At 37.0% G+C, this 12,893-nt stretch overlaps 1 protein-coding gene across 1 annotated transcript in view; it reads left to right on the top strand.

The window, feature by feature from the left end:
- The window catches only part of POU6F2 (POU class 6 homeobox 2), a gene marked incomplete at its 5' end in the record, with an annotated part of 410,237 nt that extends 398,862 nt beyond the window's left edge, over positions 1–11,375 (top strand). The window contains 2 exons of the mRNA XM_083378293.1: positions 4,933–5,101; positions 10,663–11,375. Of these exons, the coding sequence (XP_083234419.1) occupies positions 4,933–5,101; positions 10,663–11,167 (674 nt within the window). The 3' untranslated portion in view covers positions 11,168–11,375. The remainder of the gene's footprint in view (positions 1–4,932; positions 5,102–10,662) is intronic.
- Positions 11,376–12,893: the final 1,518 nt, after the last annotated feature.

Genomic DNA, 12,893 nt, shown 5'->3' with positions numbered 1-12,893 from the left:
ATAAAATAACACCTCAGATCCTTTCCCCTAGGGTTTTAAGATGGTCTGTATTCCTGTCTGCCTATTCGTATGACTTAAAATATAAACCTGGTAAGGACATGGGGCACGCAGACGCCCTGAGCAGACTGCCCCTGTCAATTGTTGAGCCAGATCCAGCCCTAGCCTGTAATGTCATTGCCATCCAGGAACTTCCTGACTCCCCCCTGCAGGCTAAAAATATAGCAAACAGCACAGCAACTGATAAAATCCTAAGCAGGGTAGCAACATGGGTGGCCTCGGGGTGGCTGGCACAGTGCCCAGGGAAGGATTTCCAACCATATTTTACCAGGAGGAACGAATTATCGTCACATAAAGGGTGTTTGTTATGGGGAAATAGGGTCATAGTCCCAGACAAACTGAGGTTTAAAGTTCTAGGGACATTACACGAGGGACACCCCGGTGTTGTCAGGATGAAGGCCCTGGCCCGCAGCTACGTGTGGTGGCCAGGCCTCAACAAGGAAATAGAAGGGCAGGTCGCAGGGTGTTATCAGTGCCAAAAAACCAGACCCGAACAACCTCATTCCACTGTGCACAAATGGGAACCAACACAGGTACTATGGTCAAGAATCCACATTGACTATGCAGGCCCTTTTCAAGGTCACCTTTTCCTTGTTGTAGTGGACAGTTATTCTAAATGGTTGGAGGTAGTGCCGGTGTCTAGCATGACCACGTCCAAAACTGTACAGGTGCTTAGGGGGCTCTTTGCAACTCATGGCTTGCCTGATGTCATTGTGTCAGACAATGGCCCACAATTTAAATCTGCTGATTTTCAGGCTTTCCTCAGGGCCAACTTGATTAGGCACATCACATCCGCCCCTTTCCACCCGGAGACTAACAGCCTTGCTGAACGAATGGTAAGATCAACAAAAGACACCCTGAAGCAAATTGTCATCGGAGACTGGCACCAAAGACTGGCACAATTCCTACTAAGCCAACATACCACTCTGTCCACGACCACCAGTAAAAGCCCAGCTGAACTTCGTTGGGGCCGACGCCTCATTACTAAACTGGACAGACTGCACCCTGACCGGGTGGCAATGAAAGGGGTGCAGCACTGGACCGTGATGGGACTAGCAGTTGGGGACAATGTGTGGGCAAGGAATTACACCAGTGGGGATTTCTGGGTGCAAGGGGTGGTGATTGATAAAACAGGACCATTGTCATACATTATTGAGGGGGAAGGGGGCCGTCAGATGAGGAGGCATTTAGATCAGCTGAGGAAGCGGGCCCCAGAAAACCAACATAAGGAAGTGGCTAGCGACAGGGGGCAAACCTGTGGCCATACAGTCACCATAACACCTGAAAGGCCCCCCGTTGTGAATCTGCCAAGCATGGAAAGGCCACAGACTCTTGTGGAAGCACAGGACCCGGGGAACCAGCTGGGGGACTCCATGCCCGAACAGGGAAATGAAAGGGAAGAACATAGCCGGTCCCCTGGCAGGGTGGAGCTGCCACTAAGATGTTCCAGCAGAACGCGCAAGCCTCCAGCATATCTTCAAGACTTCGTGAGGTCATAGGTCACCAGCAATGGCAAGCCTAGTGCCGGGTCAATTTGATTGTTCTTCGTTGGGGGGAAGGGGTGTTATATATTCAGTGTATATATGTTAGTGTTATTTGACAGCTCAGCTGGGCATCAGCTGAGCATCACCCAGCAACAGTATCCTATTGGTCTAGCCGTTTGGCAGGATCCTTTAAGGATGTGGATTGGCCGGCGGCTAGCCAGCAACAGTATATAAAGGGCTGAGCTGTGGAGAGTTCCTTGTTCCAACCACAATAAATCTGAGTTCTAACTCGGCGTCCTGTCATCTATGCCTGACGGTCTACCCACAATACACAACACTATCAGCTCCAGCCTTTTGTGGGAGCTGTGGCTAAAAGCATTATGTTTACGAATGGGGTGGTCTTTCTTAATGGACACAAAATATCCATTTCTAAAGACTTAAGGCTTTTGCTTGAGCCTGGGGCTTCTTTCTGCATTTAAGAATATATTTCTCTTCCTCTCCTTTAGGAGAAATATAATATTTTGCCTCTTTTAATATTCCCCAAAATATTTCATTCTTGGGTGGGGGGCTTCCCACAGTTCCAAATGATACCCAAAATTGCTGCATTGGTTTTTAGCAATTCTCTGATGTGCCATTTGATTGATGAGGACACCATTGTCTGATCTGACCTGAGCTACAGTTTGCTTTTTTTCATATAGTTCATCTCAAACACTGATCTCAAACACTGTTTTAGGATTTTGAATAGCTTCTTTAGATTTCAGCCCTTAAGAATTGTAGTCATAAGTGCAAAATACAGTTTGCATCCCAAGTTTACATGTTGGAAAAGAATCAAGGTCAGGCTTACCTATCTTGGTAGAGGCTTTTTAGTCACAATAAGAATAAAAAAGACTAGATAGTATTTTTTGATACTATCAACCTAATTTTTATTAAAAGTGCAGCCAGGCACAAAATTTGTAGTTTCAGGAACAACTGCTTCAAGTGCTTTTGTGCAGTATAACATCCAAGTAATGCAAAAGTTTCATTATATTAACTAATGAAAAAGTTTGTTGAACAACTGGCAGACATTAATTCTAAATTCTGGCTGAATATATTCATTTTTTTTCTCATCTTCACTGCAAAAAAAAAAAACACCTCTAGAGGAGGAAAAGAAGTATAGGACATCCATTTTTATATGCAGCAAATATTTAATCTTTGGCCACTGTAACTAGATCTAGAAAAGACTTCTGCTGAAATTCTGGGTAGTGGTTTCTCTATCTTTGTGTCCACAGGTAACTTTCCTCCATCAAGGTCCTTCCCTATTTAACCTCTTACCTATATAAAGATGAGAAAGTGCCATGCTATGAAACCATGTGTCAGCCTCCAGCCTCAACTTTATTTCCAATAATGTCTCTTGTCTCTTTTGGGACCATAAGCTCTCACTAAAAATAAAAATGATGACCATGGTGATAAGTTTGAAGGGGAGTCCAACTGCTCATAAAAAACAATAGCAAGCAGGAATATTAAAATGTCTTAAAGGATAAGGGGAAGGGGAGGAGAGCAGATATCTAAGTGTAGCATGATATCATTTTGAGAATGGGCAAAAGATTCCCGAGAGCTATTTTGTATGAGCACATACATTCTATGGTCAAAAATGTAAGAAACCATCACTGTAGATAAAACTGAATGCTACACATAAAATTATAATAAAATCCTGCACACTCTATATTCCCTGCATATCCTATATGCCCTAGGAAAATTACAACAGATGACCATGAAAGTAGGCTTGACAAATAAAAAAGGCTATAAGGTTTTTTTTTTTCTTTCCTCTTTTGGCCTGTTACAATTGTTAAATGGAAGCAAGACCAACTGATACTTCACAAGTTCTGAGTAGTTTAGTAAGATTTTTATTTATTTATTTTTACTATTAAAAGCAGTATAGCAGAGATTCATGCTGATGAACATAAAGGATGGGACAAAACCAAAAGCAGATATGATTTTTGTGGTAAAAATGAGGATGCATTTATAGAGGGCTTTTTATAATTGCCGGTAACATGCCAACAAAGATAGCTTCTCTACAATCATTAGTCTAGGTCTTTTTAGAAAAACAAATCATATTAGCTTAGCTAGCATATTGTGAGTGTCTACGTCCTACTCATTCTATTCCATGGCATATAGTAAAAGCAGGGTAATTGTTTGGTAATCAGCCCCAAAGGAAAGCTAATTAACTAGAACTCTGAAATGTATTTCATTTTATGTTAAACTATGTTTTATATATTTGTGTTTGTTTTATCTCTTCATAATGCCACTGAGTAGAATTTTTACAATACCACAAAGACCAGATTCTCAATGGTAGACATCATCTAATATTAGCTAGTATTTATTTGTTTGTTTGTTTACTTATTAGATTTATGCTCCACCCACCTGGGCTAGAGATCTTTATCCAAGTTAAATATAAACACTTAATGACATATATTTAAAGAAATATGATATTATGTGAGCATCTTTGTAAGAATGATATGAAAAACACTATAGAACAAGAGTTTCAGTACATGCAGGACTCAGTAACTTTTGAATTTTCCACCAGACTGTCGTCTGCTGCCTTTGCCAGACTGGAGAATGCTTTCAGTTAGCAATGAATCAGTTGCAGAAAGAGAAGGAGATGCCATTCCCAACTGCTGTATCATTTCCCTCAATAAATCCTAAACTGATAATGTTTCGAGCATCAAAACAGTCTTCCTCTAGTAGATAGCGTTTATTACATCCCCTTTCAGGACAAAAACTGTTGTCAAAGAAGTCCAACTTATTCTCTCAGCACTGTGAGTATTATCTACTGAGGGGGCAATAAAAAAATGAAATGGGGGTCAGTGTTACAATTGGAAGGCTGGACATGCCTACTACCCAAACCGGAAATTCTCTGGGATGATATAGAAATAAAATATTTTATTGAATCCAATATACAAACAAACATATGTACAGTTAAAATGTCCTTACAACTTTATATTAAAATGCAAGCACTTTAGATGCAACACAAAGAATATCTATTTGAAATTTAAGGATTCCTTTTTCCCAAAACAAGATATCCTGAATACTGTTAGGAAAAAAGTCCATAGTTCGGAGTAGCTGCTTATGTTACCTGAAATTCACTTTGTGAAAAAAGTGAAGGTTTGCAAATCAGGAACTCAACATGCTGCAAAATAACCTAACATGCATTGTTTTATTAAAAGTGTTCCTCTTTCTGTTCTTTTTCAGTTGAAGATTGGGAAACTTGTTATTAATCCAATATGCTTGCTTTATCTACCTTTCAAATATGCTGTTTGCCTTGCAAAACTATTTGGATGTTGGAGGAAATAATTCCCTTATTTAATTGTATAAGATTTGAGGACATTCAAATTGTTTTCTATTATTTCAACAGATCCCCAAATAGCCTCTAGTGAGGTGGATGGGGTGAATCTTGAAGAAATACGAGAATTTGCCAAAGCTTTTAAAATCCGACGCCTGTCTCTTGGTCTCACTCAGACACAAGTCGGTCAAGCTCTAAGTGCCACAGAGGGTCCAGCCTACAGCCAGTCTGCCATCTGCAGGTAACAATATGTATAGTCTGTCCTCATTTCTCCAACCTTTTCTCTCAAGGCTTATTGCCTACCGCCTTTATATTATAATTTTATCTATGTGTCTAGCAAAGCAGCCTTATATGAACAAACACTGACATATTTTATCATCTGGCTTTAACACAATTTTCATCTTCCCACACCCAAGATTTTGTTTATTTATTTATTTATGTAGAAACAAATTGGGAGCATTATATATGTTCCTGGTCATAAAAGTAAGGCAGCATGGAGTTGGATAACCTACCAAACACTGATTAACCTTCTTAAAGTAAAGGTAAAGGTTTCCCCTGTCCAGTCATTTCCGATTTTAGGAAATGTTGCTCATCTCTATGTCTTAGCCCAGGGAACCAGCATTGTCCAATTACATTTTGGTGGTCATTGTGGCTGGCTTGACTATACTACAAGAAGCATGAAACACTGTTACCTTCCCACCAAAATGGTACCTGTTTATCTACTCGCATTTGCATACTTTCAAACTGTGCATTTTTACTGGTGTGAATTCTGAACAATTATTTCATGTGTCTCCCTGCTATGTGTTAGCCTGGTGTTTCAAAAGGAAAAAAAAATCTGTATTTAGAAAAAGGAGAATAATATTCAAGAATATCATGAAAAATCATGAAAATACAGTACCCTTGATAGAGTTAAAGAATCTTGAAAGCAAAACACCTAGGTCTTCATATATGTATGTTATTATCCTATGTTTATGCATGAGGTAACAAAGCCACTTAGGTAACAGATTTTTCCTCTTGGGCCATGTAGTCTTATAGTTCTTCTCCATCAATGAGAGCCAAGAAATGAACTCTAAGCTCATTTAAGTGGATTTTGTTCTTAGTGATCCATGAAATGCTCTGTCTTTTTATCTGCTCTTTATACTTCTAATGTATTCCCCATAGAATGGAAGTGTACTTTTCCTGCAGTTTAAGACTAAGGTTATAAATAACATCAGTATGGGGTAGTGAGCTTGCAGCTCACATTTTGCTCAATGATTTTCCATAAAACCCATTGATTGTTGTTAAATACAAAAAGCTCCATAGGATCCTCTCACTTCTATGGCCTCCCCTACTGTTTTTCCTTATAAGATACCTCCCTGCAGAAAATAACCTTTATTCAGTGTATACAAGGATACCACTGCTGGAAAATTTGTTTCAAGACTTGGATATTGTTATACCAAAGATCACATACAGAAGTACAAATGTTAACTTTAATGATATGAATATGCTTTTCTCATTATTTAATTTTAATGTAAATTATTTTCTCTATGGTAAATTGATAAAGGAAACCTGAACTAGCAGATTTTGTTTTTTTTAAAGCAATATGTTCAGTATTATTATACTGTCTTACTTTATAATAATATCATACTTTTAGGTTATTAGATTTTCAAATCTTTCATAGAGTTTTGGATTTTGGTTTATGTGGGATTTGCGGGGTGGGGGGGTGTTACTGGCAAATACAGTTTCTAAAGACTCAGGAAGCTTGGAAATCTGTGCCTTAGATTCCAGTGAGCCTAAATTATTATCGATGCTGATAGTAATTTAAATTTAAACTATTAATGAACAATAAATATCACTTAATTCAATTCCATAATAGGGTTGCAGTTACATATCATAGGACACATGTAAGAAAATTATTATGAAAGTTTCATCTATAATAAAAGAGATGAACAGCTTACAATTGACTTCTGTATTCAGAACAACATGGAGAAACATGGCAGAAGTCACTCCATTTGATGAAGCAATCAAAAACTACAGATAGAAAGTATTTTCCTCTCTTCAGGTCCTTCATTCATCTTGTAAAGCAGATCTACTGCCACTTAGAAAGAACGACAGGCCTAATGAAAAGCACATTTTTATTGATTGTGCAAAGTATCCAGTAGAGTTGAGATCAAGAATAAGGCATAGCATTATGAATCTGGAAGCATGGCAAAGTTGTGTGACAGTTCTGAGGAACATGAAAGAGGGTATCATCAGTGCACTGATTAAATTAAAGATCATTATGGCGTTCTCAGCTGCAGATCTGTAATCCAGCAGAGACATGAGACTCACATTTAATATATGCTCAAGAAAAAACATCTAAGGACATCACTAGAATTGTGATTCAGAGGTTTTCTTAATAGGGAAATCATTTATTTATTTTTATTTTTCAAACCAGTGATTGATGGCTTAATTGATGGTTCAAAGCTATCTTGTGAGCTTTCTCTCAAATATTTGTGACAGCCTGAACAGTCCAAACATAATATATAATTTACTATTGAAAAAGGAGATAAAGTTTTTGTATTCATAGTTTCATGTTTTATCTCTGTATCCATCCCAAAATAAGAGATCCTTACTTCTTACTCTACAACACACATTTTAGCTGACACATGTTTTTTCCTAGCATTGTATGGTTTAAGTGAGATGATCTTCACAGCATTAGGGTGAGGTCTACTCCCAAACCATTGAATAAGATAATGACATCAAACCTCTTTTTACTTTTACATAAAGTAAAACTAGCCATTTCTATAACAATACACCTATCTAATCAATAAAACACAAAAATCAAAGTTTCATTTTTCCCCATCTCAAGCACAAAGTTCAGAAGTGGTTTCCAAGTAGAAAGAAAAGTAATTTCCTTTTATCAAAGTAGTCAGTTTGGTCATCTCTGCTAACTCCATCAACTTTTGCAACTATTCAACCATTGTAGGAATCAAAATGTCCTTGCATTTTTGTGCGTAAAGTAATCTTGCTGCCATCAATATTTATAACATCAAAGTTCCAATTTTTTTCCAAGTCTTTTTCATTAAACTCAGAAGAAAGAGTTCTGGTTTTATCTTTATCTTCACTTTGAGAATCTTCTGTATTAAGATGTGAATCCTACTCCAATATTTCTTTGCTTTATCACATATCCATCATAAGTGATAAAAGATCCCTTCTTTACATTTGCATTTCCAAAATTCATTTGAAATACCTTTATACATTCTTGGCAACTTATCTGGTATTAAATACCAACAATACTTCATCTTATAAAAAATTTCTTTTAAATTATATTTTAGTGTAAATTTTAGATTTTTCTTCCACATATTCTCCCATTATTTAAGCAATATATTATCTCCAAAGTTTCTTGCTCACTGAATCATGCAATGCTTTACATATTCATTCCCCAAATTCAAATTGAATAACAATTTATAGACCTTAACAATAATGCGTTCATCACTACCATGGAATAGGATTTCCAATTCATTTTTCACAAGATCAAACCCATGACTCTTTTTGTCTAATTTAAATTTTTCTTTCAATTGTAAATATGTAAACCAATGGCAGAAAAGTCCTTCTTTCTAACTCCTCTTTAGATTTGAGGATAGGATCATCAAAATTAAAATCATTATTTGACCATAAGTCTACCAGTCTTGTTTTGCCACTATTTTCTTTCTAAGAGAGGCATCTTCACAGAAAACCAAACTCTTAGGATAGCACGTCTAGCAAAATGGTTATTAATTTCGACATTTACTTTAATCTTGTCATACCAAAAATAGCCATGCCATCCAAATCTTAATTTATAGCCCTCTAAATCAAGCAACCTTTTATTCAGAAGATTGACCTACTTTTTTAGCCAGACCAAACATTAAGCATCAAAATACAACATCAAATCTTGTAAACCCAAACCTCCTCTTTCTTTAGCATCTTATAGTAATTTCAGTGGTGGGATTCAAATATGTGAACAACTGGTTCTCTGTGTGGATGCCACTTCCAGAAGTCCATTCTGGGCCTCAGCAACAAAAAATTAGCTACCGGTTCTGCCAAAGTGGTGCGAACCAGCTGAATCCCACCACTGAATAATTTGTATCTAATTCTTGGGGGTTTTTTCCCTTGCCATATAAATTTGGAACTATCCATCTGCCATTGTTTAAATTGGGGGGGAGGCATGTCAAACTGCCAGCCCACGGGCCAGTTGCATCATATGGAGGCTGTGCCCACCCCAGCTCCGGCAATGCAAAAAAAGTCATGATACATTGTGACATGTCACGTGATGTGGCAAGTTTGACACTTGTGGTTTAAATGAATTATCAGTTGCAAGTACTGGTAACGTCTGAAACAGAAAAAGCTCTTTGGTAAAACGTTAATCTTAATTACAGAAATTCTACCCATTAATGATAATTGAAATGTATCCCATTTCAGTAAGTCCTTTTTCATATCATTCCAACCATTAGTGTACCAAATTCAATAGTCTAAAGGCTAGTTCAGGGAGGAAGAACAGAGAGTCCCAATAAATGGTTTGTGCATCTTCTCTAGTTATTATCAATGAGAACAAAGTTACATGCAATGTTTTTTTTGTTATTTATATGTATATTAATGATGAAGCACCAGCTGAGAGCAATCACATTTCTTTGAGATTTGAACTTGAGTTTGACAGACTATTCCTGTTTTTAATCTCATTACACATTTTGCAAAGGCATCTCAAAGATTAAATTGGATTTTTTCTGGGAATGAATGTAAAACACTGTAATCTACAACTAGTGGATAATGTAAGACTTTAAAATGGTTTAATTTTAAGAGAAATAAAATCTTCAGCTTAGTTTAGAAATGTTTTTGCAGGTACCGCAAACAGACTTGTAAAATCTGGTCCAGTAAAAGAGTTTTGATGATAAAATGAGACCTAGAGGACCTCATTTACAGGAAATGATATCATTTGGCACAGTGTGGAGACATGCCACAATAAACCCAGCTTGATGCCAAAGCATATTAGTTCACTATTATGCTGGGTTTTATCGGAAAGGCATGAGTTTCTCATAGCACTACTTGTGGGGATATTCAAGGTAATTACAATGTGTCCAGCTGTTTGAACTGAAGATTACAACCGCTTTGGAGATTTTGAGTTAACATGATGTTAACTCCTGACCAGTGAAAATTGCTTAAAAATGAAAATGAAAACAAAGCTGAACTTAGAAGGATAACAATCTCTCTGCAAAATTAAAATAATAGTGTATACTATAGAAAAAAACTAATTCCCAGTAAAAAATAAAACAAAAAAACCCCAAAGAGTCAATTGCTGTCATTTCCTTTTCTAATGTTTGTGTTCACCTTGATCGTAGTATATATTGTTTTGAACATGCTTCAATCTGAAACATACTGTATATCTTTAAGAACAGTCCCATCAAGGAAGAGCGGTAGCCTTCCAGTGCAAACACATACTGTAGTTCTTCTGGCTGGAGCTTCATTCATTTCAGTGAAGCAGGTTGACCTAGACAAATAGAACAAAGTGCATGGGGTTAACATGCTTCACAGAAATGAAGTGAGAGGCCCATCTGCACCATAGATAAATGTGAGCCTCTGATTTCACATGAATCTCCAGACTGAAGCAGCTAGTTAGATGGAGTAGCATTTGTCAGTGTGATTGTATTTGTCTGTCTGCTTGCTGAAATATATCAATAATTGTAGACATGATAATTTTTCATAAACCGTTGTAAATTATCTCTGCCAGTCAATTAGGCAGGCAGGCAGGAAGTCCCACCCTGGCAGAGCATCAGTGTAAAGACTCTTCTTTTTCAATTTTCCCCTCAGACACACCATCCTGAGAAGCCACTTTTTCCTACCACAGGAAGCCCAAGAGAACACTATAGCTAGCAGTCTGACAGCCAAACTGAACCCTGGCCTTTTGTATCCTGCCAGGTTTGAAAAGCTGGACATCACCCCTAAAAGTGCCCAGAAGATAAAGCCGGTGCTTGAACGGTGGATGGCTGAGGCTGAGGCCCGCCATCGAGCAGGTATGCAGAACCTTACTGAATTTATTGGAAGCGAACCATCCAAAAAGCGCAAGAGGCGCACTTCCTTCACCCCACAAGCTCTTGAAATCTTGAATGCCCATTTTGAGAAGAACACCCATCCCTCCGGGCAGGAAATGACAGAAATTGCACAGAAACTGAACTATGATCGGGAAGTGGTTAGGGTATGGTTCTGCAATAAGAGGCAAGCACTGAAGAACACAATTAAACGTCTAAAACAGAATGAGCCTGTGACAGCAGCCCCAATGGAGCCCTTAACAGACTCTCTGAAAGAAGACTCTTAAATGGATAGATTTAAAGGGAAAACACCCAGACTAAAAAAAAGAACATCATTATAAACATTGGAAATCTGTAAAGATGCTTTTTCTCATCTTTGTAAGTAAAAGATTGAGAAAGCTACAAGATGGACTGAAGAATTTATAAATGTCTGTGGGATTTCCTAGAAAAAAATAAAAAATACACAGCACTTAAGGTGTGTGTGTGTGTGTGTGTGTGTGTGTGTGTGTTAGAACTAGTTCCAATAAGCCAATTTTTTTCTTAATGGACTTAAAAATAAACCAAATAACTACTTACCTTTTCTGTACATTATGGACATGTGAACTTTGTTTGTGGAAAAAGAACACAACAACGACAAGGACAGCAAACATTTAAATGTTCTTAGGAAGCAAGAGAGTACAAGCCTGCCACCTGGAGGAGTGATTGTAGTCTTTCAGGTATCAAGTGCTTCTTCACAATGAAAACTATTAACCAAAGTAAAAAAAAAATGACATTAAAACTAAATTGTTGGTCAACTCTTTTGGGAGTGCTACATTGTGTTTTCAATTTTTACATTTGTCGTTTACAGAAAGGAAACAATAATAGTTAAAGGACTTTCTTTTCCCCTGCACCTTCTCACACATACCCAGCACGTGAGTAAATTTCACTTGGTTTGAGCTACATTGCTCAACCTCATGTTGATCATATACAGTTTTGTGATCTCCAAATGTTTGTGTGCCAAAATGACAGTTTTCCTAAACAATGGGTTTTGGAGTTTGTAGACTTTATTTGCAATTAGAGTGATCTTTCATTTTAACTGACCTCCATCTTAATGCCACTGAAATTTATTTAAAATACAATTTATTTATTTATTTTTTTAAAAGTGCACAGGTTGTAACAGTCAGTTCAAGGACACCTAAAGTTACTTGAACTTTTACTTACTGCAAACAACTTGTGACTTTCTCTGTCCTTTGGCCACAAATTGGACAGGTTACCAAAGCTACTTTTGTAATATAGTTATAAACCGCACCATTTGGTCCAAAAAACAGTATCAATGCTTATGGTTTTTCTATGTCCAGCAATTTCTCTCTGAAGTCTGATAGCCAAAGAAATTTCTTGGGATTCTAATGACAGACAAGCTACTGGCAAAGTGATAACATAAGTAGAACCTTACTTAGGTTTGATTTTTTAACTAAAACATTTCTTATGTCGTTAATGCTTTTGTTATTTGTTCCTTTATTTATTTATTTATTTATTTATTTATTTATTTATTTATTTATTTATTTATTTATAGCATTGCAACCGTCAAGACTGTGGATGAACTCAGAAGTGGTTTTATGATTGCTCAAAATGACTAGCTACAAAATTGCAATGATTTATTTATCCTAATTTTGGAGGGGGTAAAAGCATTAAGGAACAGAGAGATCCTATGCAAACCTCCTTTATGGGCAAAAAAAGCATATAGTATGAGCTATAGAAGTCAGTCAGAATTGATTAAATTTATATTTAAAGGTCGAAACTCAAGAGTCAAGAGTTCTCATTTATATATTAATGCTAATTCCACACCATACTTTTCAAATACGTTTGAATTTGAGGCCGAATAACTAAATAATTTTTAGTTGATCTTAATGTAAATCCAAAAACTTTTTTCCTCTTCTAGCAAAACTACTCCATTGTAACTGAGTATAAAACATCCACCAAAACTGTAGCCTTTGGGATTTCACCTGCTCATGAATTCTTTTCTGTCTTCCTGGA

This window comes from Vipera ursinii, assembly GCF_947247035.1.
Source record: "Vipera ursinii genome assembly, chromosome: Z".
Classification (NCBI taxonomy): Eukaryota; Metazoa; Chordata; class Lepidosauria; order Squamata; family Viperidae; genus Vipera; species Vipera ursinii.
This window is presented reverse-complemented; position numbering and strand designations above follow the sequence as displayed.